This window comes from Canis lupus, chromosome 5 (genome assembly GCF_003254725.2).
Source record: "Canis lupus dingo isolate Sandy chromosome 5, ASM325472v2, whole genome shotgun sequence".
Lineage (NCBI taxonomy): Eukaryota > Metazoa > Chordata > Mammalia > Carnivora > Canidae > Canis > Canis lupus.
This window is the reverse complement of record NC_064247.1, coordinates 60,009,563-60,037,388: the sequence shown is the minus strand read 5'-3', so window position 1 is coordinate 60,037,388 and position 27,826 is coordinate 60,009,563. Positions and strand designations below refer to the sequence as shown.

The 27,826-nt window shown below is 46.3% G+C and overlaps 1 protein-coding gene across 13 annotated transcripts in view; it reads left to right on the top strand.

Annotated features, from left to right (window-relative positions):
• Positions 1-27,826, top strand: part of NPHP4 (nephrocystin 4) — a 130,589-nt gene that overhangs the window by 33,766 nt on the left and 68,997 nt on the right. For 12 of the 13 annotated variants that reach the window (XR_007410882.1, XR_007410881.1, XM_049110531.1 and 9 more), the window contains 5 exons: positions 1,823-1,959; positions 3,923-4,104; positions 4,775-4,901; positions 20,020-20,202; positions 26,419-26,557. Coding sequence is in view for 11 of the 13 variants with exons in the window: in XM_049110531.1 (XP_048966488.1) it covers positions 1,823-1,959; positions 3,923-4,104; positions 4,775-4,901; positions 20,020-20,202; positions 26,419-26,557 (768 nt within the window). In the remaining 2 variants the exon portion in view is untranslated. The remainder of the gene's footprint in view (positions 1-1,822; positions 1,960-3,922; positions 4,105-4,774; positions 4,902-20,019; positions 20,203-26,418; positions 26,558-27,826) is intronic. The other variant, XM_049110532.1, reaches the window with a different exon arrangement.

Here is a 27,826-nt window from a genome sequence, read left to right as displayed (position 1 = left end):
CAGTCTGCGGCCACCACTACCGTTTGCCTCCAGAATGTCTCATCTCATAAAAACTGCAGCTCAGCCCCATGAGACACTAGTGCCCAGCCCCTCCCCAGCCCCTGGCGCCCGCCCTTCCATCTTCTGACTCTGATTTTACCACCTTAGGGCTTCTTGTGAGTAGATTGTCTAGGATTTGCCCTTTCGGTGACTATCTCATTTCACCGAGCGCCATGTCTTCCAGGTCCATCCAGGTGTCAATTTCCTTCCTTTTTAATGCTGAATAAGATTCTGTGTGTGGATGGACCACATTTTCCTTATTTTCATCTGTTGCTGGTCACTTGGGTTGTCTTTAACCCTTGGCCATGGTGAATAACTATACCTATACTTTGCGTGGGTTCTGATTCCTCCACAGAGCAGCTTCAACACTTCTTTTTAAATTCAGAAAGGAACGTGCAACGTTTCTTAGAAGCATAAGAAATTGTGAAATATGAGAATCTAATACATATTTGTGATGAGGAAGGGATAGAAAACCATAAAGAAGGAAATAAAGTCATCTGTGATTACTTCTCATACGTATCCATGTATGCATGTAAATGTAGATTTTCAAATAAAATTGGCTTTAAATGATCTCATACGCAGTGTTACACACATCGTTTTTACCTGCAATATTATGATTATTTTTCAATCATTAAGTGATCTTTGACAATAGGAGTTTCATTCCTGTTTTATACGGAGGCATGGTAACTTGTTTAACATTCCCCATCCTAGGGAGCATTTGGTTGTTTATTTTTTTCTGTTATAAATAATGTTTAATAAGTATTCTTGCGCATAAAGCTTTGCTCCCACATTCGATTAATTTTGCTGAATAGGTTCAAAATGTGGAATTAGTGGGGCAGAGAGCGGCTGAGGAGATTCTGAAGGGTCTCAGTGCACACAGAGGCGAAGATGGGATCGCCTCTGGCTGTGCTGATTGACCTCCTAGCAGGACGACCAAGGGCTCTTACCACGACAGTTCCCTCTGTGCTGAGTCTTCCGCTGATGTTTCCTTTCTCTAACTTTGGAAATAGTTCTTAAAATCTAAGGCTTTGCTCCTTAGTTCTTACGGGTGAAAGCTGGGGAAGAGACAGGGCAATAGGGCAGTGACGGGATGGGAGGGCAGAGCGCGGGGTGTGTACTGGTGTGGAGGTGGTTGGCTTGGCCTTCGTGCCCGAGTTGGAGGGGAGGTCTCTGCTCAGACTGGACCATGCCTTTCACAGCCCAGGGTTGATGCACCTGCTCTGTGCCGGGCACCCAGCTGTGTGCCAGGAACTACCGCCCCTTCTGTCCTCATGGAGCTCACAGTCCAGGGCAGCTCCCCCACCCAGATGGGGACTTTTCTTGTGGTGCCAGCCCAGACGGTGTTTTTGCTTGTTGGCTTAATGTGCTCATGAGTATTTCTTCATGTTTCCAAATGGTTCAAGGTAAACGTACAAAAATAAGAAACGGCATCACTGGCTGTGTTCTTGCTAGAGAGGAAGTTAGCGATAAAGGGAAACCAAGCTGATAGGAACAGATGTTACCCTGCATTCAATGATCTGTGTTCTTTGGATTGCTGAATTATAAAATGTGTTCCTGGAGGAGGGTGGGGGCAGAAATTGGGTTGTAATTGAAATCTGGGCTTGGCGTCTTGGTGTGAATGGGGGTGGCTTCTGATTTAGGGCTCTGAGTGCTGTGCCTGTGGTTTCTTCTCTGCCTGGAGGGCCTGGCACCATGGCCTTGACCTAGGTGGGTGAGAGGCCCTAGGTGCTTCTGGTGGTCCTGTCCCCACGGATACTCTACACGAACCCCCTCATTTTTTCAGGGGACACCCTCCGAAAGCCTCGCCTTCAGAAGTCTGTCACATGGTACTTGGATGATTTATTCTTCACGCTATATCCTTCCCTTGAGAAGTTTGAGGAAGAGCTTCTGGAACTCCTCATCAGTGATAACTTCCGGGAGGTACTGTCCTACATGGTGGAGCTTAATCTGAACAGTAGAGATGTGGGCAGGGCAGAGGTGGGGACGGCAGAGGTGGGGACGCTGCCGGTCTCTGACACCGCCAGGCTGGACGGTCCAGCCACAGTCTTGCGTGCTTCCTCTTTTAGTGGCAGAAGAGGATGTCTAACCCGTTGTTTTAACTTTGGTGCGATGATGGTGCTATTACCGTGAGACCCTAATGTTAGTTTTGTTATATCTTAAAGCAGTCTTCATGTAAAAGTAAATTAAATCACCAAATGAGCTTAGGGAGACCAATAAAATTATCAGCATTTATAAAGGACATTTTCAAGATATTTGGCTCATTCCAAGGAGACGACTAGAAGTCTTAGTCATTTTATCCCGGCCGACCCACTTTCTGTGAAAGGGACTCCCCTCACAGGGTCCAGGTCTGCCTACCCATCTGATGTGCTGCCATGAAGTCTTGGTGGTCACAGGTCACAGTGTGTCCCCACTGTGGCCTTTGGGCTGGTAGCTCATTTTCCTGGATGCTCTGCGTCTAGACCCTTGCATGGCTCCCCTTAGGCTTCAGGTCTCTGTGCAAACTCGACAGTCCTGCAGGCCACTGGAATGTGCTGATGAGGCCCACCCCCCAAGTCTCTGTAAGTATGTCACCTGCTTCCTTTCTCCGGGTGCTTGGCCCTGCCCACGAGCACCTGGGTTCCTTACCTATTCCTTGCTCTGTTGCCTGTCTGTCTGGAGTATTTGCACCAGGAAAACAGGGATGTGGTTGGGTTCTCTGCTGTGCCCAAGGTGCTTCAGTGTCAGCCTGTCACAGGCCTTTGCTATCTCTCCATCGTGACAACGAGCAGTTCCATTGGTAGGTGCCCATCCTAGCAGTCTGGGAAGTCAGCAAAGTCTTAGCTGCACACACATGCACACAAGCACACACATACATGCACACATGCACATGTATGCATAGATGCATGTGCACAGCACACATAGATGAGATGGACTTTTTTTTGCTTGCTGCCCGTTCTTGACAAGGTAGTTCTATACGATGTCTCATGTGAAGTAGAAACACAGAAAAGAGGATTGACGGAGCACATTTTCTTGCTGTGTTTCCTGCTGTGTTCTTATTGCTCAGAGTGGGTCACGTAAGGGTAGAGATGCTTTAGGAGTATCATTGTTGAATTTTGTGTATCCCCCCAAAATCACTTTATTACATATTTTTACTACTTTGTATTTTTGTCCTTATCCAACTGGTAGCTACTCTGTTTCCTCCATCGCTCTGTTTTCATTACTCAGAGACTAATAGGCTGAATTTAGGTCTGTTCAGCTTGATTAATGGGCAGTGAAGAAAACTTGAAAATTCAGGAATCATTTCACCACGATCACGTAATTTAATAAACAGTAATAGCCTGGAGGACTATCCTGACTCATTTGTTAAAGTGCCTGTACATATTTTGTTAAGATGAAAAACTTTAATATCCAGCGATCACTTTGGGGCAGATTCTGTGTTTATTGGTTTATGACTTACTGCATAAATGTGCTCCCTTTTCCTGCTGCCCCTTCCACCCCAAGCCTCTGGTGTCTGAGTCTGGGGGAGGATAGAGGCACCTTGGGGGCAGTGGGCTTCTCTGCCTTGGGGCGCTAGGGCCCTGGTTGCTCATTTGCTGCATCCTAAGAATTGAGCTCAGCCATGGAAACCTGAGTAAGACTTTGGTGATTCAGGTATCTTCTAGGGGGAGGGTGATATTGCTCTGAGAAGACCGTGCTATGTGTAAAGACCCAGAACTACCTAGAAAATGCCCTGAGGCTGGCGGTTCTCATAGGATTATTTGCCTGAATTCATTTTCACTGAGCACCATCTGATCTGGAAATGCCTGAGACTTCAGTTACAGTTTCTTCTCTTTGTTTGCCTCTCCACTGGGAGCTTCTGCCCTTCTGCACAGGGATTTACTGTGTGTGACATGTGCTCTTCTAGGGGGACAGTCCACTAGATGGCAGCACGCTGGAGATCTTGGAGCGCCGCCTGTGTGTGGGCGTGCACAATGGTCTGGGCTTCGTGCAGAGGCCACACGTGGTGGTGCTGGTGCCCGAGATGGATGTGGCCTTGACGCGCTCTGCCAGTTTCAGCAGGAAAGTTGGCTCCTCTTCGAAGACCAGGTATTCTCCCTAGGGTCGTGATGTCCAGCCTCGTGGAATTAGGAGGTACTAGGGTGCACATTACTGGGGATCAAAGGGAAATGGAGCTGGTTTTGCATGTGAAGTATGCACTTGTCCACCTGGACTTCTTCCCTGGTGCCTTTGTTTCCTCTTGCTGATTTATATCTGTTAGGAGCAGACCTCAGTGTTATCAGGTTGGAAAAATCCTGAACTGTGCTGTGACAGTTCTGGAGCTAACATTATAGGTGTCTCCAGGTGTGGCTGCTTAGGATCTGAGGGGACCCTAGCACACTTTATACCCCCACTGTGTCTGTGATCAGTCTCTCACGTGGTGGAGAAGCAGCAGGCAGGAAGTTCTGCCATTCTGTTCAGTCCTCTATTCCCAAGTCAGGATCAGAGACCTCTCCGAGGGGTGCCCTGGAGGACGAGCCTCCTCGGAGACCTGGCCATGTGGTTCTGTCCTCCTGATGTAAGCTCTGGCGATTTGGAATGAGTGTCGACTGAAGCATGAGAGGCTCTGGTTTAGGATCTACCTTGGGGGCCAGACACAGTGCAGAGCTCTGCAGCATTGCTGGGGGAACCTGCCACAGTAGCAGGGCCTGGCACCCTGGGGGGTGCAGGGTGGCAGGAACACTGCCTGATGTGCTGCTGCTCTGTGTTCTTGACCCAGCTCTGGAAACCAGGCTCTAGTTTTGAGAAGCCGCCTCCGACTCCCTGAGATGGTCCATCACCCTGCGTTTGCCATAGTCTTTCAACTGGAGTACGTGTTCACCAGCCCTTCTGGAGTGGACAGCAAGGTGAGAAGGCCCTGGGCTCCGTGCCCCAAGGAGAAACAAAGTCACCACTAACATTGTTTCTGTTCAGAGCAGCGTGATTATCAGCAGTGTACATAACGGGTGTAGAATGAGATTATAGAAAACGCTTCTTCCTGGTTGTGGCTTTGTTGCAATCATTGCCCCTCTTTCTGGTGATGGAATGTTCTGCTGGCCGATGGTAATCAATAGTTCAATAGGCATGCATAATAGCATTAATTCACAAATATCAAGTTGATAATTATTGTGAAAAATGAGTCTATTTTAATGTATTCTTCGTATGATGTTAAGGATAGTAAAGCTTTACTATGCACTTTACTGTTTTTACCATTACTAAGTGGTAAATGTTTTCTTACAGTGAACTTTGTGTGTGCCTGTATCATAGCTAAGACTTTGTAAGATTCACTTAGAAGAAATGTGGTTGACCCTTGAGCAACATAGGTTTGAACTGCGTGGGGCCACTTACAACAGATTTTTTTTTTTTTTTTTTGTTAGATACAGTACTGTAAGTGTATTTTTCTTCTCATGGTTTTCTTAATGACATTTTCTAACCTCTGGCTGACTTTATGGTGAGAACACAGCATATAATACATACGACATACGAAATATGTGTTCACTGACTGTTGCTGTTAGTGGTAAGGCCTCTGGTCAACTGAATGGTGTTAGTAGTTAAGTTTTTGGAGAAGTCAGAAGTTACATGCAGGCTTTTGACTGCGTGGGGGTTGCTGTCCTTCAGCCCCGGGTTATTCATGGGTCCCTGTATAGCATATAGACATTGGTTTTTTTTTTTTTTTAATTTTATTTATTTATTTATTAGACATTGTATCACTGATGGAGAGTCTTTAGAAGACTCAAATCATACTACCCTTAAGATTCAATTTTCTGTTTGAATAAGTAAATATCAATTTAACATGTAAATTAGAAATAAAAGGATGACAAGGCACCTTCCATGGCAGTCGGTCTGCCAGCATTGCAGCCTTGCTGCTGGAGGACCAGGACCAAGTATGGTCTTGAGGGGAGCCTTAGGAAGGTGAAGGGGGTGCTGAGTGGAGGTGCTGTTTTATTTTCTCATCTGCTCTCTGCCGTCCACACCTCAGGTCAGTATAATTCAGAGTCCTGATCAGCTGAACAAATCTAGAAGCAGGTGTTCTGATTATGGCTGAACACATGGTCACAGTTGTTTTATTTATTTATTTTTTGGTCACAGTTGTTTTAATCAAGCCGTCGTTTCCAGCTCTGCTTTATTTATTACCAGAAATTGCCACTGAAATGCAACTGTATGTGAAGGCACCTGGCTGCGTGGGGAGGGCACTCTGGGCTTGGGTGGGGGACTCATCCAGGAGGGAGGGGGCTCCTGGGGTGGCCCCCTGTGCTGCCCTTGGAAGGAGACAGGGAGGGAGCCGGCCAAGTTGCTGTGTGCGTTTGGCGCTCTCTGCGTCTGTGGACGTGTCATTAGCATCCACTCTAGAATGTTGAATTACGGTCTGCTGGTGATCACAGAGTATGTATACAGAAACTGGTGTGTCTCACATGACACTTTATTATTATTATTATTATTTATTTATTTAATAATAAATTTATTTTTTATTGGTGTTCAATTTGCCAACATACAGAATAACATCCAGTGCTCATCCCGTCAAGTGCCCCTCTCAGTGCCTGTCACCCATTCACCCCCACCCCCCGCCCTCCTCCCCTTCCACCACCCCTAGTTCGTTTCCCAGAGTTAGGAGTCTTCATGTTCTGTCTCCCTTTCTGATATTTCCTACCCATTTCTTCTCCCTTCCCTTCTATTCCCTTTCACTATTATTTATATTCCCCAAATGAATGAGACCATATATGTTTGTCCTTCTCCGATTGACTTATTTCACTCAGCATAATACCCTCCAGTTCCATCCATGTTGAAGCAAATGGTGGATATTTGTCATTTCTAATGGCTGAGTAATATTCCATCGTATACATAAACCACATCTTCTTTATCCATGCATTTTGATGGACACCAAGGCTCCTTCCACAGTTTGGCTATTGTAGACATTGCTGCTATAAACAGCGGGGTGCAGGTGTCCCGGCGTTTCATTGATGATGCTTTATTATTTTTTTAACTCTTCCCTGCAGTGCTTAACCTGCAGGTGGTTTTACTGTGTGTTGCTGCCTTACGAAACAGGGCTTATCTAGCTCATCGATTCTTAGTGGTGGGGAGGTTTCTCTTCACACAGAATACTGGATTCTACTGGACTGCCATTGGGTGCACTTTCTTGGGTGCAGTCTGGGAAGGAGGGTCCTGGCTGTGAGGTGGTGATCCGCCCAGGCTGCCTGCTGTGGGCATGGGGCTGGCCTGACTAGGGCACTCCCATCACAGACAGGTCTCCACATTAGAGGGGAGGGCACAGGGGTGCTGCTGGCTGGGCCCCCATCCTTCCCCAGGAATGTGTGTTGTGGGGGCGCAGCCCGGGGTGTGGGGACAGGCTGAGCCAGCACACCCCGATCCCTTGGCAGATAGGAGAGCCGTGGAGCGCACTCTTTGCTTGCATCCCGCCTGCCAGTCTTTCTCCCCTTTGTTCCCTGTGTCAGAGCTTCATACGATGGACATTTCAGAGGTAAACCAAGGCAGACCGTGTAGTAAAATGAACCAGCTGGCTCAGCAGTTACCAACTGCATGTGCAGGCCTATATTGTCTGTACCATCTCCCACGACCCATTTTGATTGATTTATTTATTTTTTATTTTTATTTATTTTTTTATTAAAGATTTTATTTATTTATTCATGATAGTCACACAGAGAGAGAGAGGCAGAGACACAGGCAGAGGGAGAAGCAGGCTCCATGCACCGGGAGCCCGACATGGGATTCGATCCTGGGTCTCCAGGATCACGCCCTGGGCCAAAGGCAGGCGCCAAACCGCTGCGCCACCCAGGGATCCCCCATTTTGATTTATTTTGAAGCAAATTCCAGTCATTTTCTGCTTTGATTACTGTGAACATTGTGGCACATAGGTTCTTTTCTTCTTTTAACCTTTTTGTTACTTAAAATTTCAAATGAAGATAGAGAGAAGGAGGTGCCCACCCCCACTCCTCCCCAGTCCAGCTGGGTCAGTCCCAGACAGCCTGCTGCCACCTCTGTGAACGGGTCCCTCTGTGTCTCTAACAATGGGGCTTAAGCGTGCTGCTGCAGTACCATAGTCACACCTAAAATACTGACACAGATTTGTCCAGTGTCACCCAGTATTTAGTCAGCCTGCCTGGATGTTTCTCAAGTACTCAAGTACAGAATCAGAAGAGCCAAAAAAAGTAAATGTACTTTTCTTTGAAAAATGATTTCTGAACCAATCTTCCTAAGTGGGGCAGCTGTATGCTCCCTCACGGATGCCTCTTGTGCCATGACCTGTTCTCAGGATGACCTTGCCATGTTCCTTATGTCTTGTGTTCTTTTGTGCCTAACGCTTGGAGACACAGAATGGGCCAGGCCTTGTCCACGGGGTGGACTAGGAGCCAAAAGCCTCAGTGTCCTGGGGCCCTGTGTGAGATTGGTCACCGATGAGTGGTAAATGGGAGAAACCATCCAGGTTGAGTGTATCCCATTTAGACCTGCTTACCTGAGTCTGAGGGAACTTTTTTGGTCCTGAGTATTTTGGTAGTCATGGAAAACAAACTAGAAAGACCATTTTGAGAAGACATGCTCCTTGTTGGTAATCTGTTGGTAATGTTTGCATCTTTTACTTAGAACAACTAAAGCCATTTGTAATTTGTCTCTGGGTGAACTGTAAAGAGACAGAGAAAGTATTTCTTCCCATCCAGATAGCTTCCTTCCCAGGAATTTGAATACATGGGGACAGTGCACCTGCATTAGGAGGCCTGAAAATGCTGGAAGCCACAGAGGTGTGGGCTCCATCAGCATTGACTGATTGTGAAAGTTGATAAAGCAGATTCCCTGGAGCAGAAGAGAGTGACACAGAATGACGGTAGCTGTGGAAATAACCAGGCCCGGTGTCTTCTGCTGCATTTTTATGTCAGAATAAGTGCAAATCCCCACAGGGCTGCTAGCGGTCAAAACAGTCCTTTTTTTCGGAGTCACATAGCAAAATAACTCCCAGATCTCTAGAAGGTGAAGATTAACTAATTTATTATTTATGTATTTTCTAGCATTCTTTGGACAATGTAAGTCCATATAACAAAGATCTGAGTGCTTGCCAGGTGCCTGGGAATCCTCAGAACTGAATATTTTGATGTTGCATATTTGGCACATAAGAGTTATGTCTCGATTTATTCTGAAAATGATGTAAAGTTAAACTTGTAAAACTTGGAAATAGAGGAGCCCGGGTGGCTCAGCGGTTTAGCACCGCCTTCAGCCCAGGGCCTGATCCTGGAGACCTGGGATTGAGTCCCATATCAGACTCCCTGCATTGAAGCCTGTTTGTCCCTCTGTCTATGTACTCTGCCTCTCTCTCTCTGTGTCTCTCATGAATAAATAAATAAAATCTTAAAAAAACGTTTTTAAAAAGACAAAACTTAGAAATATAGATATCTATAGGGTTTTCTGGAAGTCTTTCAGACTTAGGCTCCCCTTATAGCTTTAAGAAAGATATCAACTCACTTTTTTTTTTAAAGATTTTATTTATTTATTCATGAGAGACAGAGACAGAGACAGAGACAGAGAGAGAGAGAGAGAGAGAGAGGCAGAGACAGAAGCAGGCTCCATGCAGGGAGCCTGACGTGGGACTCGATCCCAGGTCTCCAGGATCACACCCTGGGCTGCAGGCGGCGCCAAACCGCTGGGCCACCGGTGCTGCCCTCAACTCACTTTTTGAAAATGTTTTTTTTTTTTGGTTTATCTTTTTCAACTGTAGTTTATTTTACTAAGAAACCCACAAGGCCTAGAATAATTTTAAAGTGTATAGATTAGTGGCATTCTGACTTACCTTTGTTTTTTTTTTTTCATGTCTCTTTTTTCTTGTAAAAATACACATAACACAAAGTTTACCATCTTAACTATTTTTAGGTGTGCAATTTGGTGGCTTCAAGGACATTTACATTTGTTACGCAGCTGTCACCACCGTCTGTCCCCAGAATTCACATCATGTGAATCTGGAACTCTGGCCCCATGAAGCACTGACTCCTCATTCCTCACCCCCAGCCCCTGGCTCCCACCGTATATTTGACAGCTTTATGGTTGTGACAACTCTAAGGACCTCATGTATGTGGAATCATATAGTATTTGTCCTTTTGTGGCTGGTTTCTTTCACTCAGAATTGTGTGCTCATGGCCCATCCACGTTGTTGCATTTTAGGAATTTCCTTCCTTCTTATGACTGAGGAATGGATATGCTGCGTTTTGCTCATTTAGTCATCGATTGATGGATTTGGGTGGCTTCCACATTTCAAACATTGTGAATAATGTTAACATGAACATGTGTATACACATATCCCTTCGAGATCCTACTTTCAGTTCTTTGGGTATATACCAGAAGAATTATTGAATCATGTGGTGATTCTATTTTTAATTTTTTTGAGGAACCCCCACACTGTTTTCCACCACAGCCGTGCCATTTTGTGTTCCTACCGATAGTACACCAGGGTTCTGGTGTCTCCACGTTCTTGCCATCACTCATTGTTTGTTGTTTGTTTTTTGATAATAGTCAGTGAATGGGTGTGAGGTGGGGTTTCCCTGTGGTTTTGATTTGCATTTCCCTGATGGTCAATGATGCTGAGCATCTTTTTGCATGCTTGTTGGCCTGTATCTTCATAGGAGATATGTCTGTTTGAGTCCTTTGCCTGGTTTTGAATCAGGTGGTTTGTTGTTTTGTTGCAGGCTTAGGAAGTTCTCTCTGTGTTCTGGATGTTAATTTTTTTTTAATATTTTATTTATATATGAGAGACACAGAGACATGGGCAGACAGAGAAGCAGGCTCTCCGCAGTAAGTGTGATATGGGATTCAATCCCAGGACCCCAGGATCATAACCTGAGCCAAAGGCAGATGTTCAACCACTGAGCCATCCAGGTGTCCCTGGATGTTAATCTCTTATCAGATAATGTGGGTTGCAAATTTGTTTTTTCATTTTACCATTGGTAGGCTTTTCCAGCTAATAAATAAAGCTGCTTTCAGCATTCTTGGGCAAGTCTTTGTGGACATACATTTTCATTTCTTGTTATTGAGTGCTATGGAACCATGTTCTGGGTCCTAGGTAAATACATGTTAAATATTTTCCCAAGGTGCTTGCACCAGCACTGTTTGAAGCTTACAGTTTCTCTGTATCCTCACCAGCTTTTGGTTTCTATTTTTTGACTTCAGTCTTTCTAGTGGGTGTGAATGTGGTCTTAATTTGCTTTTCCTTAATGACCAGGCAAGAATATATGTTCCCATGTTTGTTGGCCATTCCTATTCTTCCTTCATGAAGTGGCCAGTCCATGTTTTGGATTGTGTGTCTTTTTATTATTGGATAGATGGGAATTTCCTTTATATATTTTTGCTATAAATCTTGCATCAGATATATAGATTGTGAATATTTTCCATGGTCTGTCACTTGCCTTTTCATATTAACATAGTTCTTGGAAAAAGAAAAGGCATAGTAGATATTGCATAATTTCTTTAAAAACTTTTTATTTAGACATGATTTTAAACTTACAGACCAGTTACAAAATTACTAGGACTACTGGTCTATTCTTAACCCAGATTCAGATGTTCGCACCTGCCACACTTGCTTTATCCATACCTTCTGGCCAGTATTTCTTCCTCCCACCTGTCCTCTGTGCATGTGTACGTGTGTGTGCAGATCCATACAATTATCTTTTGTGAGCTCTTTGGGGGTAACTTGCAGACGTCACAGCCCCTGACTTCACATGCTTCAGTGTGCATTTCTGCAGAGCTGAGATGCCCTTCCATGGGCACACACAGCAGCCTGCCTGGCTCAGCACTGAGTCTGACCATAATCTCCACTGTAATCCAGACCTGCCAGCGACCTGGTGTGTCCTTGGTGGCATTTCTCTCCAGTGCAGGGCTCATGGTGGTACGGTTCCTGCCTTCAGGGTCTCCTCTGATCTGGAGCAGCTCCTCAGCCTTTTTTTGGATTTACTGATTTTATTTTTATAGGACATTTTCCCTCCTTTTGGAAACATTTTATTTTTAATTAATTTATTTTTTAGTGTTACAGATAGAGTTCAGGGATTCATCAGTTGCATGTATAATACCCAGTGCTCGTTCCATCACGTGCCCTTCTTTTTTTTTTTTTTCATCACATGCCCTTCTTAATGCCTATCCCCCCTTCCCTCCAGTGTTCTTCAGTTTGTTTCTTAGAGTTAAGAGTCTTTTATGGTTTGTCTACCCCTCTGATTTCATCTTATTTTATTTTTCCCTCCCTTCCCTTATGATCCCCTGTTTTGTTTCCTAAATTCCACATATGAGTGAAATCATATAATTGTCTTTCTCTGACTGACTTATTTCACCTAACATAATACCCTCTGGTTCCATCCATGTCATTGCAAATGGTAAGATTTCATTTTTTGATGGCTGATTAGTATTCCATTCTATATATACACCACATCTTCTTTATCCATTCATTGTCGATGGGCATCTGGGCTCTTTCTGTTGGTTGGCTATTATGGACATGGCTGCTATAAAGATTCGGGTCCAGGTGCCCCTTAAGGCCACACAATGTTTGTATCCTTAGGGTAAATACCTAGGGCAGTACAGTTGCTGGATTATAGGGTAACCCTGTTTTTAACTTTTTGAGCAACCCCCACGCTGTTTTCCAGAATGGCTAAACCAGTCTGGATTCCCACCAACAGCGTAAGAGGGTTCCTCTTTCTCCACGTCCTTACCAACATCTGTTGTTTCCTGATTTGTTAATTTTAGCCATTCTCACCAGTGTGAGGTGGTATCTTGTGGTTTTGATCTGTATTTCCCTGATTTCATGTGTCTTTTGGCCATTTGTATGTCTTCTTTGGAGAAATGTCTGTTCTTGTCTTCTGCCCATTTCTTGACTGGATTCTTTGTTTTTTGGGTGTTGAATTTAATAAGTTCTTTATAGATTTTGGTAAAAACATTTTAAAGTACATGTTCCCCTGTTGGATTTAGTGATGCTTCCTCCCAATGGGGTCAGCCTCTGCATCTCTGCTAGAACACTGCAGTGGGGTGGGCTGTGTCCCGCAGAGTCCCACATCAGATGTGCGTGGCAGCCCTCCCACCTTTTTGGCCTGTTTTGATCACCAGTCGGGTGTCGTGTGATGTCCCCACTGGACAGTAACTGATTTTGTCCTTACAAGAAATTTGTGGGGAGACCCTTCAGGCCACACAGACATCTGCCGGGGTTGGCATCCTTGCTGCCTCTGAGTGAGGCTTTCCAGCTCTACATTGGGATGGACTCAAGGACACCTTTTAAAAAAACCAAACTACTGTTCCTGATTATTTTAGTGCTCAGATTGTCCTGGAGTTGTCCGTAGTCCCTTCAGGCTGTGTCCTTGTGACATCCTCCATGGTGTTCTGTTTTCCGAGCAGTTTCTTACATTCTGGTAGAACAAGGTGCCCCAGGCTCATCTCACAGCTTCCCCATTCCAGCCTCGACATCAGCCATTTCTGTGGGGAGCTGTGGTCTCCCCACTCCTGCCTTTTCTCAATAAACTTTTTATTTCAGAAAAGTTTTAGATTTATAGAAAAACTGTGTGGATAATACAGAGATCCCACATACCTGTCCCCAGTTCCATTCTTATTAGCCTCCTTACTATGGTACATTTGTCACAACTCATGAACCAGTATCGATATATTGTTACCAACCTAAGTCCATGCTTTATTTGAATTTCCTTTCCTAAAGTCCTCTTCTGTTCTAGGACCCCACCTGGGATGTCATGCATCATGTAGTCATCGTGTCTTCTCACACACCTCTGGACTGTGACAGTTTCTGACTTTCCTTGTTTTTGATGAACCCTGGTTCTTTTTTTTTTTTTTTTAAAGATTTTATTTATTCATAAGAGACAGAGAGAGAGAGAGAGAGAGAGGCAGAGACACAGGCAGAGGGAGAAGCAGGCTCCATGCCGGGAGCCCGACGCAGGACTTGATCCAGGGTCTCCAGGATCAGGCCCTGGGCTGAAGGCAGCGCCAAACCGCTGCGTCACCTGGGCTGCTCCCACCCTGGTTCTTTTTAAAGGGGATGTATTTGAATCCAGATCTGGGTGCTGGTGTGTTTTGGTTTCCCAGATCTGATGTCAGTGGACAGAGCTGGGAGACTTACCTCTAGAAACACATATGCGCATATGCACACATGTGAGCACACACATGTGCACTTGCCATGTACACAGATTGACCTTAAGAACCCAGTTCTTAAACAAAACAAAACAAAACAAAAAACCCAGTTCTTGCCGATCCCAGCCGACTGGCAAGGCTCTCCGAGCCTCCTTCCCCAGGGAGAAGCCCAGGGCACCATCAGCCTCAGCGCAGGGTTGCCTCACCCACACTGCTGCTGCCAGATGGCCCTCCCAGCCGTTCAGGGCTCTGGCCACCCAGATGGAGGGGAAGAGTGTCCAGAGCCCCTAGGCCTGGCCCGAATGGTGTAGCCTCACTGCTCACTCGGTCACAGTGGGCCATCCTGTTTTTATTATAAATTTATTTTTTATTGGTGTTCAATTTGCCAACATATAGAATAACACCCAGTGCTCAGCCCGTCAAGTGCCCACCTCAGTGCCCGTCACCCAGTCACCCCCACCCCTCGCCCACCTCCCCTTCCACCACCCCTAGTTTGTTTCCCAGAGTTAGGAGTCTTTCACCATCCTGTTTTTATCTGTGCTCTAGTTCAGAGTTATTTCCCTCCCATCCTAGTGATTTCATTTCACTTCTGGAACATGTAGGACACTGATAGGCTTTTCAGTAAAAATTCTACCCAAAGCTGGTTTCAGAAGGGCATTGCTCCTCTGTGTCCCTTCCACTGTTCATTCTGGAGCCAGCCGCTGCTGTTGCTCCCAGTGCATCCCTCCTGGGCTGCTTCTTGGGGTGAGGGAGGGAAGTGGCCATGTGCGTGGGTGACTCTTGGGGTGCCCTGGCCATCAGGCGGGGCTGGCCACAGAGCGTGTCTCCTCCTTTTCCAACGGCATGTACTCTGCTTGTGCCCCCCAGCTTGTGCATGCATTTCCTGTGGTTGGATAGCTCAGCAATTTGCAGGGCCTATAGGTGGACCAGGTGTGGGTGGAACTGTCTGTGTGTTGGCTCACCTTGTGCTCTGGGGTGTCTCCAGGGTGCGCCCCCAGGAGGTGCCAGATTGAGGGGGTGTGAGCATGTGCCCTGAGGGGGTGCCAGATTGAGGGGTGTGAGCATGTGCCTTGAGGGCATGTGGGATCAAGGGGTGTGAGCATGCACCCCAAGGGTGTGCTGGATTGAGAGGTGTGAGCATGCACTCTGAGGGGTGCTGGGTCCAGGGGTATGGCTGTGCGCCCTGAGGAGGTCCTGGATCGAGGGGTGTAGGCACACACGCGGAGGGCATGCCACATCGAGGAGTGTGAGCCTGTACCCTGAGGGTGTGCGGGATTGAGGGGTGTGAGCGTGTGCCCCGAGGGTGAGCTGGATCAAGGGGTGTAGGCATGCACCTTGAGGGCATGCTAGATTGAGGGGTGTGAGCATGCGCCTGAGGGCATGCGGGATCGAGGGGTGTGTGCCCCAAGGGTGTGCTGGATTGAGGGCTGTGCGCGTGCGCCCCAAGGAGATGCTGGGTCCAGGGGCAAGAGCATGATCCTTTGCAGGAGTGGCCTCTCATACTTTGGGTTCTGCTACTTGGAGGGGAGAAATGGCCTCATGGTGAGGGACAGTTCGTGAAGTGGAATGTGCAGTCGGGTTGTGGGTTGTCTGTCTGGTCACTTCTTTAACCCGTTTTTCTGTGGTGATTTTTGTGAGTGAGGGTACCTGTTCTCCCTCGGGACAGTGTGTGACACCTCTTCCTGCTCTGCGGTCTGCCTTTGACCCACACCCCTGTGTTTGGCCTTGTCTTTATCTGCTGTGGCAGCCGAAGGAAATGCCATGTGAACGTCAGACTCCTATCCCTCCAGGTGCTGGAGCCGCAGATGGGTTCCCAGTGGGGCCCCACCTTGCAGCTGCTGCCCTGGTGTGTGTGTGTAGGGGTGTGTAGGAGTGTGTTGGTGTGTGTGTGTGGAAGGCGGGAGGTCTCTCTCCCCTCCTCCCCTTCTTGCAAGGACACTAAAAACACCCCCCAACACTTTCATCGGATTTGTGTCACCTCCCAGAGGCACCCCCCACCCCACCGCAAGTGGTGTCCCACTGGAACTCAGGGTTTTCACCCATGGGCCTTGGCCCAGGGTGTCTTGGCCACCTCAGCACCATTTTTCCTGTAGGCAGATCTGCCTGCCTTGATGTCTGTTATGTCTCGATTTGAGGTGTCCTAGGAGAGCCCATCCTGTTCCTGCAGGGGTTCATTGTGTCCACTTTCACCTTTATGCTCAGCGCGTTGGTGCCATCCTGCCGCCCAGGGTCACTTACTGGGGAGATCCCGCATGCCACTGTGGTTTCGGTGCCTCGTCGTGGTGCATGAGTGTCTGCTGTTCATTGATATGAACTGGATGTGTCTTAAAGCAATCCACATTTATTCTCTCAGCTCTGGAGGCCACAGATTGACAATCAGCTGCAAATGGGGGCTGAAAGCAGTGGGCCTACAGGGTGGGGTTCCCTCCAGAGGCTCCAGTGAGGGTCCCTCCTGCCTCTAACAGGTTCTGGCGCCTGCTGTCCTCCCTCTGTTCATGGCCATGTTGCTTCAGCTTCTGCCTTCTCATTCACAGGGCCTTCCCTCTGTCTCAAATCTCTATCCTGCTTTCTAAGGACACTTGTCGTTGGATTTGAGGCCTACCTGGATAATCTAGGTCTCCTAATCTCATAATACTTAATTACGTTTACGTGGACCCTTTGTCCAAATCAGGTCACAAAGGGTCCAGGGATTAGGCTGAGGACTTGCCTTCTTGAAGCCACCATGGCACCCACCCTAGGGAACCTGGTTTACAGCATTCCCAGAGGTCAGGGTCCCTTGTCTGTTTGGGCTTTGCCTGGTGACTGTTGGTGCAGTTCTTCTGTTCCTGAAGAACCTGGCTTTTTATATATAACCCAGGTGTACTCTTTTGGCCTCTTGTATATTATGTGGTGTTATAAATAAAAGTCTAAATGGGGAACAAGTCAATATTTTTTTTCTCTTTTCAGTTTGTATTTCTTTTCTTGAAGCCAAACCCAATTGGGCGGATAAGATGTTAGAAAGCAACTGATTTTATCTCAACCACTAGATTCACTGACAGGAAGAGCCTTGTTTTGTTGACCAGTTAAATAGTTGCTTTTCTTCTGCCCACCTGCTTGGATGCACCTGACCTGCTCAGAGCCAGGGACCTAGCTGGGGGGATTCGAGGTGTGTGAGATTGAGGAGGTTCTCACCTGCAGGTGTCACCCCAGCCTGGCAGAAGAGGGCACAGGCTGATAAATTGCCAACAAGTCCTAATTGTCACAGAAATCTTTGCAAAGGAGTGATCAGTGACTCGCTAGCCATCTCTTCTTGTTGTAGCTGTTAGAGACGAAAGTGAGGGGAAATGGGTATGTGTATAACTGACAGGTACTCCGCGTAGGGGAGAGCCATTATCGATTGAGAACTAGGAAACCAGAGGGACTGTGAAATTGGAAAACTGCATATCAGAATCGCCTAATTTGAAAGACTAAACCAGAAGATTTGCACGAATAGCATGTGTTATGCTTGGATACATACTTTATCTTATTATTTTTTTTAAATTTAAAAAATTTTAAAAAGATTTTATTTATTTATTAGAGACACAGAGAGAGAAAGGCAGAGAGAGAAGCAGGCTCCATGCAGGGAGCCCGATGTGGGACTTGATCCTGGGATTCCAGGATCATGCCCCGAGCTGGAAGGCAAATGCCTAACCGCTGAGCCACCCAGGTGTGCCATTTTATTTTTGATCCAGTAATAAACTGGATTTTATAGGAGATGGCTGTTTATAAAAGTAGTCCAGAAATGGTCGAATCACATGGTTTTTTAGTGTCCAGTTTTGCCAATACATTTATAGTAATTTTGTTTTTAAAGAGCAGTGAGTTTATAGTCAACTTTGCACAGTTGCTCAGTACCATTTTATGTCACTGTCATCAGCTAACGGGATGAAGAGCGGCAGGCATTGGCTACGTATTTGCCACGTTTGAAGTGTGGCAGAGTCATATGCTTAGGCTTCTTACTTTGCTGGTTCTTTGTACTTTCAGGATTGGTGTTTTTTTGTCATTGAACTGGCAGGGACCTGGTTACCCCTGTGACCCAGGCATATGTGATGGGAGCCTAGCCTATGATCTGAAGTTGGGCTCCAGTAAAGAATGAGAACAGGCCCTGCTGAAGTGAGGTTGGGCCACTTGCAATGGGGCTTCAGGAAAGGGATTAATTCAAGACCACACACTGACTCTGGACATTTATCCCCATGTGACTAGGGATACAGCAGGCTGGGAGACTACCTGACTAAGGAACAGTCTGGATAGTCTGACTTGGGTGAGATGAATGTGCTTCCTTTTCCATGTTGGATGCTTCTCATGGATATGCTCGGCTGGGGTGTGGCCTGGCTGACCATTGAACCATCTGCATTGGGTTCTGGCCAGAGTCCTTTTGTGTATGTGTGCCACAGTCTGCCTTGGACTCAAGCTCAGTCAGTCCTGCCCATGCCACAAGTCCGTGCCACAATGGCACGGCAGCTCACCCACGCCCAGCAAGTGAGCGGGGTCTGTTGGGAGCCTTAGCAGCTCTGCTGGAGTCTTGCCTTACTCTGTGGCTTCTGATACAGCTCTCTTCTCCTTGGGGATGATGTCCTTTACCATCAGATGAGGTATGGGCTTCCAACCTTTCTAAGAGCTCGAGGCCCCCTCCTTGTAGGCTGCCCAGCCTCCCCAGCCCGTGGCCCCCATTGAGAGGGCTGTCTGGGTTCACAGATGTGGCTGGTGGTTTAGAGCATCAGAGGGCTTTGGTCCCTCAGCCACCTGGATACCACACGGAGTCACCCAGTTCCTTTGCTGTCCTCATCCCAGAGGGGCACAGACAGCTGTCTGCCACCTGTGAAGAGGGCATTAAGAGGTGGAATGCTGTGTGCATGCTCCAAGTACTGCCTACACCTTCAGGTTTTCCTCCTCCCACATCACCACTGAGGTGGGAGTCAGGGTGACAGGTGTGGCTGCTGCCTCCTTGGGCTGGATAGTTTCAATGTGACTCTGGTCAGGACAGCTGTGCTCTGAAGCTGGAAAACACCTGCCTGGGCTCTTGCCAAGTGCCCCATGGCCTCTTCCTGGGGTCCTGACGTGCTGCCTCCCAAGGAACCTGCGGCATCTGTCAGTCAGAGCTGGGGTCTCTGATGTTGCCTCCCCCAAGGCGGCAATCGCAAGTCTCACTGCCCAGCTGAGCACGGGTTCCAGGCCTGGAGTGTGACTTTATTCTTAATTCTTTCTGGGTGAATGGATGAAGGTGGTGCCATTAAAACTGCTGAGTTGAGCCCTGAAACCGGTTTCCTTAGTGTCCTCATTGCTTTCACTTGGTCAGTGATAGAGAAGGCGGAAGAAGGGACGGTGCAGAAAATTGGACCTGGCCAACTTCCCAGATCCATGGAGAGTCACGTATATGAAATGTACCATTCATTATGAGCAAAAGGTGGTTGGAGAAAATGTGTGCAAATAATACCAAATTGAACTTCCATGGGCATTCTTCATTATTTTCCAGTTTCCTGTCACTAACACCAAGTGTCATTCCTAGTATTTTCCTAATGGATGTGGGCAGATGTAGTCAAGATACAGCATGCTTATAGATCTGCACAAGAGCCTCGGGGGAACAGGAGGGATCAGAAGGATGGTGTTGGTCTTTAAAAGAAAAGCTGCTACTTCCTTGAGCCAGAAGAAAGATCAGTATAGGAAAGGGTACTGGTTAGGTTGGATGCTGCTTCCCTGCCCCCTGCCCCAAGCTTCCATGTTGCCCTCCTCCTGGTCTGGTTCCTTCTGTGTGATCCCTGCTTGGCTGCACTGCTCCCTAGTGACGTTTGCAGGGTTGGTTTGGTGGTAAGTCACGGTGGGTTTGGTGGTAAGTCATGTACCAATGTGCCTCATTTCCCTTCTTAGGCAGCCTCGGTCACCTCTTTGTCCAGTGTGGCGTGTATGCACATAGTTCGCTGGGCTGTTTGGAACCCCTTGCTGGAATCCGGCTCTGGGAAGGTGATCTTACCTCTGCAGGGTGGGATCCGGCCCAACCCCTCACACTGTTTGGTCTATAAAGTAACCCCTGCCAGCATGAGCTCTGAAGAGGTAAGTTGTTCAGATACTTTATAAGTATGAATCTTTGCCTGTGAGCTTCCAGCAAGTTCACACATTTTCAAAACCAGAAATTGACAGATATGTTTGTGGATATGTGATGAACAGAATTTTTTTCATGTCATGGACGTGCCCTTAAAGGACAAGCATGATTGCTGAGTCATAGTTGGCTGTGAACTCACTGAGGCAGGTTTTATCTCGGGGCTTAGGACATCCCCATTCACACATAAGTCTCAACAAGGTGGCCTGTGGGGCCTGTGGCTTTTATTTGTATGCACTGTGCAAACAGCATCTGCTTCTGTGCTATATGTGTCTTTTCAAAAAGGACTCTTGGAACCTTTTGCTATGGAGAATGAGCTTTGGTGGTACCAGGGTTGTGGTCAGTGCCTGGCAGTTGGTGTTGAGCCCGGTGCATCTCTGTGACTTGTTAACTCTTGCCCACTGGCCCTTGGCTCCTTCCAGCTTTGCATGGAGGGCGGGCCACAGCAGGAGTTTTTAAAATCCATGTTTGGAATGAAGCTATCTCCAAAACCCCGGTGGAGAAGACCGGTAAACGGTGGCAGGGCCAGTTGAAGTGTGAGTGAGGGGTCACCTGCCAGGGAGCTGCAGGTACCCCGCGCAGGAAAGCACTGCTCTGGCTGGCCCATCCTGACGCCAGTGTCACGCAAGGATGCTTGGTTCTCCCAGTTGCACTCCTGTACCACACTCTGCTGTTTCAGCAGTGTGGCTGGGAGCCGCCTACAGCTCAGTTGTCTCATTTTTCTCAGGTGAAAGGACCATCCCTGGTATTCCATGCATCATCCGTGTGCTGACTCTCGCCACAAATGTTATTTTCAATGTTATTTATGATGTGGGTGATGCTTTAGGGACCTGGATCAGGAACAGCTGATTGTGCAGCTTCCCTTCTTATAAGGATATCTCATTATGGGAGCACATTTTGCTGCCTTCCCCCATGGACTAGTCTGAGCCCTTATTATAAAACTGCCGTGAGAGATCCTGGAGCCATTGCCTCTGTCTTTCCCTCTCTGGATGTATATGTGTATGTATTTAAATATATATCTATTCTATTTAACTTTAGCCTTGTCATGCCACTACATCTCCTTCACTCCCTGAGTGTGTAAACTGCATTGGGGATGAGTATGGAAGGCTTGACTATCTTGAGGACACAAATATATCAAATTCTGCCATTATTCACAAGGAATATCACTTCTAATTGGGTTATCTCACCCTCAGCACTGCTGACATTTTGGGCCAGATAATTCTTTGCTGTGGGGGTTGTCCTGTGCATTGGAGGATGTTCGTTACCAGCCCTGGCCTCTGTCTGCTGGATGCCAGTAGCGTGCCCCCAACTATGATAGACTGAGTTGTCTGCAGACGTTGCCAAATGTCTCTCAAGGGCAAAATTGCCTCTAGTCAAGGATCACTATTCTAAAATACATAACTAATTAAAATAATGAACTAAAACTGGCCATAAACTTAATTCTGCTTCCTCCTCTGCTTCTTCCCATTGTGTCTTCTACAGCAGTGCCATGTCTGGGCAGGTAGTGTGGAGGCTTAGGGGCAGAGATGCCCCTGAGTGAGGTGCACCTTGTCTCTGCCCCTATGCCAGGTCATTCTGTGTCTTACTTACCCATTCAGTGAACTTTTACTGAGCACTTATACCCTTGGAAAAAGATCCCCGATCCTGTGAACTTACAGTTAAGGGGAATTGGCAGATACTAATCAGAGAAAAGTATAAATATTAGAAACATCCCATAATTTTTGGCTACGTAAATCTGGGGGTTTCTGTTATTATTTTGATGTTACTGTGAAGCTAAGTAGTACATTATGATTATGTTTTCTTTCTTAACTCCTGTATTTTTCCTTTGAGCAAATAATTGTCTTTTAAAAAAAATTTCTATCTCCAGAGGCAGCCACTTTCAACTCTTTGCTCTGACTTATGATATTTACTTTGTTTCCAAATATTATGCTTCTGCTATTTCTTAGGTTTATCAACTTTAGACATTATATATTGACTTCCAATAATGATAAATGAGAACTTGCTTGATACACTCCTGAGCTCTTTTAAGAAACTACTCTGTCCTCCCCCTGAGGGGTCTTGGCTTCAGGGACTGTTTGTTCCCAGAAGTGTGCAGCGCAGTGGGGTCTGGCTGGAGGATTGTAAAGTCCCAGACAGGTTTGGGGAGGCTATGGAGAGGGAGAGGCTTGGAAAGCAATCCCATAACATTAAGAAATGCTGGGTTAACCCTCAGGCTGCCTGAGTCTGACCCTGAACTACAGTTCCAAAGACCCTGAGAACTGACTGTGGCTAGGCCTCCAGCCCCGTTCCAGAGTTTCCCTGGGTGGATCACATGCAGGAGGGATCTGAAAAGCATTGCACAGGGGCTGACAATGCATAGAAGGCTGGTTGGAAACTGTGGCCTGAACCCATTGAGCTGATTCGTGACGAAACAAAAATATCACCATTCTCCACAGAATTTAAATGAGACTCACAGTCTCCTAACATAGTATTCAAAATGTCTGTGATATAATCTAAACATAATTGAGATGCAAAGAGGCAGGAAAATCTCAACTTTCAGAGAAAAGACACTCAACAGACACCAAAACATTCAATGTAAACACCAATCAAAAGAAAACAGGAAGGCAGCCCGGGTGGCTCAGCGGTTTAGCGCTGCCTTTGACCCAGGGTGTGATCCTGGAGCCCCGGGATTGAGTCCCACATCGGGCTTCCTGCATGGAGTCTGCTTCTCCCTCTGCCTGTGTCTCTGCCTCTCTCTCTGTGTGTGTGTCTCTCATGAATAAATAAATCTTTAAAAAAAAACGAAAACAAAAACCAAAAGAAAACAGGAGTGGCTGTATCAACACCAGACAGAGTGGACTTTGGAGCAAAGGAAATTTTCAGGAATTAAGAAGGATATGACATATGATAAAAAAGTCAATTAACCAAGAAGACATAGCAGTCCTAAAGGTGTGTGCATCCAGTATAGGCAGAGCTTCAAAATACATAAAGCAAAAAAACTAATTACTAGAAGTTAAAGGACAAATAGACAAACTCATAGTTATAGTTGGAGACTTTAACATCGCTCTAAGTAAACCAGGGAACATAGAGAAAATCACTGAGGACATGAAACAGCTAAAGGACATCATGAACCGTCTGGATCAACATGACGTCTACAGAACTCTGCACCCAACAGCAGCAGAACACATAGTCTTTTCTAGGGCACAGGGAACACTCAGCCAGACCACATCCTGGGCCATAAAACAAATCTTCATGATTTCTAAAGAATTGGAATTATATAGGGTACATTTTTCGGTCATAACAGAATTTAACCAGAAGTCGGTAGCAAAGATAAGATTAAAAAGTATAGGCATTTGAAAAGTAAATAATACATTTCTAAATAACCCATAGATCAAAAAGGAAGACTCAGGAGGAAATAGAGGATGTTTTGGACTGAACAAAAATGAAAATACATCAAAAGGTGGAGGATGCACTTGACATGTGCTTCCAGGGAAATTGATAGCATTAAGGGCTTGTGTTGGAACAGAAGAATGGTCTTCATTCAGTAATCTTATCTTCTACTTTTAGGAGCTTGAGAAAGAGAAACAGGGACGCCTGGGTGGCTCAGCAGTTAAGGGTCTGCCTTCAGCTCAGGGCATGATCCTGGAGTCCTGGGATCAAGTCCCACATCGGGCTGCCCGCATGGAGCCCGCTTCTCCCCCTGCCTGTGTCTCTGCCTCTCTCTCTTTGTGTCTCTCATGAATAAATAAATAAAATTAAAAAAAAGAAGAACAAAATAACCCTAAATCCAGCAGAAGAAACAGAACAGAACAAATAGAGAACGAAAACAGAGGAAATCAATGAAACCAAAAACTGAGGCTTTGGAAAGATCAATAAAATTGATAAATGTCTAGCAAGAACGACAACAGGAGAGGAGGACTCAAACTGCTGATGTTAGGAATGGAAGAAGGACCAGCACTACTGGCCCCACAGGCATCAAACAGACAGCAAAGGAACACTGTGAGCAATTCTGTGCCTGTAAACTTGGCAATTTCGATGAAATGGATCAGTTTATCTTAAATCAGAAATGATCAAAACTCACTCAGGATGATGTAGACAACCTGAGTAGTCCTATGACCATTATAGAAACTGAATTCATGACTAAAACACTGTTGAGAACATCCAGGCCTATTCACTGTGAATTCTACAGAATGACTTAAGGAAGAGACAGAAGAGTAGTTTAATACGGTCTCCCCCAGGAAATAGAAGGATGGGAACATCTCCTAATTCATGTAATGAGGCTTGTGCTGCCCTGATAATAAAACCAGAGACAGCATAAGAAGACCATGGACATGTGTCCTTCATGGACACAGTTGCAAAACAACCAACAAAATGCTAGCAAATAGAACCCAACAATGTGGAAGGAAGACTAGGCCATGACCAAGTGGGGGTTTATCCCAGAAATGCAAGAAATCAATAAATATAATTCACCATAGTAATAGCCTAAGGGAGATGAACTGTATGACACATGAAAGGCATTTGATAAGATTTATTTAACACTGACTTATGATAAAAACTGTGAGCATACTAACAGTAGAAGAGCAGTCCCTCTTCCTGCTTGGGGGGCATCCACACAAACCCATCAGTGAGCAGCCTATGGAGTGGTAAGAGTTTGGGTGCCCCCCCGCCCCAAGATCAGGAATAAGTGAGGGATGTGCACTCAGTGTTCAGCATCATACTCAAAGTCCTAGCCAGGGCGTTAAGGCAAGAAGACAAAATAAAAGACACATAGATTGGAAAGAGAGAAACAGAACTGTACTTACTTGCAGGCAGCATGATTGTGTGGAAAATCCCAAGGGATCTACAAAAACCTGCTAGAATGAATTAGTGACTTTATTGAGGTTGCAAGACACAATAGGAGATCAAGATAGAAAAATCAATCTTTTCTGTATATTAAGAAAGGGCAGTTGATGAACAAAATAAAAAAAAAACCGTATTACTTATCAAGGCCTTCCCACAGTAAGATAAATCTAACACAGTGTGTACAGGATCTGTCTGTTGTGAACTGTAGCATATTCCCTTTGGTGCATGTCACAGTTCTCGTGTGGTTACTCTTGGGTGAGATCACAGAGGACTCTAAGTAAATGGAGAGACACAGCATCTTTATGCATGGGAATATTCAGTGTGTTGAAGATAGAAATTCTCCCCTAATTCATGTACAGATAATGTAATTTTATTCAAAATTCCAGTAGGATTTTTTTTTTTTTTGGTCTACATGTAGAGAAACTGATCCTAAAATTTATACAGAAAGTCCCAGGAATTAGAAGAGTCCAAAGAACTGTGACGATAGCAGTGATGTTGGAGGAATCCTTCCCCACAGTGTGACACTTGGAGTAGAGCTGCGACAACCACTGTAAGGTGCTGTTGCTGCGGGATTGGCATATAAATTGGGAGCAGAGTACTCTAGAAGTAAACCATGGTGTCCTATAGGATTAAATATACACGTACCACGTGACCCAGCAATCCTGTTCCTAGAGATATGAAGACTTAGGTTCACATGGACACATGTACCCCGGTGTTTGTAACCACCCAAACTGAAAGGAGCCTAAATGTGCTTAAATGGATGAATAAACCATGCACATGGTACCATAGAATACTGCTCAGCAGGAAAAGGAACCAACTATTGATACGTACTACTTACTGGGATGAGTCTCATCAGCATTATGTGGAGTGTAAGAAGCTAGGCTTAATTATATATCCTTGGGTTCCGTGTCTGTGGCATTCTGGAGAGCCGAGGCTGCCATGACAGGAGCAGCTCAGAAACGGGGTTGAGGGAGTCAGACTGGGGCAACACGAGGGATTGTTTGGGTGATGGAGCCACGCTGCACCCCGACTCCGGTAGTGAGTACATGTGTTGAACAGAACTATATACCAACATTTAAAAGGTCAGTTTTGCATAGGTTTGTTTAAAAACGTGCAAAACTGGGGAAATGTAATTTCTCCTTGAGTAAGAGCCATTCTGTGCTAATGTGGTCTTCTGGGATTTCAATGCCATGGCTGATTGTTTCTGCTCAGAAAGTGACTTGATTATGATCTGAGAACACGGGGCTTCAGGAATCCCTGGTTTTATGTAGACTTTGGGGCTGGTTGCATTGTAATAGAAGGGCACCGATGAAAGGAGGCAGCTGCCATTGTTCTTGTTTTGATTGTAGGTGCAGCAAGTGGAGTCAGGGACTGTCCAGTTCCACTTCTCGCTGAGCCCTGAGGGACACCTGGACACACCCACGGGGCTGGTCCACAGCCCTGAGGCGGAGCGGCAGCCCTCCAGGAAGCCACCCACATCTCCTGCAAGTAAGTGTTTGCAGAGAACTGACTTTTTGAGCACATAGCATGACTTCCATCTGTTCTTAAGGAAAAATACTTAGTCCAGTACAATAACAATTATCAGATAATTGCTACAGATTGCTTTAATTGGAGTCAGTTGGTTGAGCTTTTGCTTAATACGGGGATGTAGAATTGGACAGTGACAGAGGGTGGCCAAGTGTGTTGTCACCTGTGTCTTGCAGCCCCCTGACTAGAGGCTTGTGGAAGGCTCTGCCAGTGACACCTAATGGGCACTTGGCATGGGAGTCCTATAGACGCAGCGTTGAGAGTAAGAGTTTGACCGAGAGCCATGGGCTGCCATCTCTGGGTGTTGTTAACGTGCTGTACATTTGTTGTTTAGAAAAGGTGCTTTTTACTCCCTTGAAGCATTCCAAGAATGGGGTGTCTGATCTCAGCTGGCGACTTTGGGGAGAGTGAGGGCTACCCTCAGAGCAACATCTTCCTGGGGGCAGTGATGTGTCTGCATGTGTGCAGGTGGCGGAGCAGCGAACGTTGCTGTCAGCCTTGTGTCTGACTGGCCTAGCACCTGCTGGTCAGGGCCTCTTGGCTTCTGCCTCACCACCCCTAAGGACCATAAGGACCCCTAAGGACCCCTGTGCCAGCATCTGACTGAGAAGCCCATGGGTCAGGTCCCTGCAGGGCTGATGTCAGAGGGGTGTTGGTGAAGTTCACTTGGCAGGGCACTGAGCCTCAGGCACCTGAGGCTTCTAGAGACTGCTCCAGCTGGAAGAATGTTCTAGATATAGGAAGTTAGTCTCTTAGAAAGTTAGAAAGGTAGGGACTGAACTAATGTATAAGCCCACAGTGGGGAGCTTAATCCTATCCATCTTCCCCATGGGTGCTTCTCTGTCCCCAGGGAGGACTTACTGAGGTCCTGGCTGCTGGAGCGGAGGCACTAGTGGGTCTGGGACTCATTTGGGACTGATTTTTTCTGAGTTGAGAATCTAGTTAATGGAAGGTGGTATTGTTGAATTTAATTTACTGTTGGTGGAAGCAGTCCCCTTATTTCTTTGGCCTGGACCTGGACATGCTGGCCACTGTCTTCATGATCTTCCAAGGTTTTCTGAGGTATCGGAACATATTCAGGTGCCAAACAATCCGTAGCTTTGGGACAAACCACATCATTGAGTATTTTCCTTCTTCTCAAAAAGGCAGTGCATTTGATGGTTTTAGTTGTTTTGATCTTTCAATTTTTGAATATTGTGCTTGTCACATTGCTCTTGGGATTGCTGTTTA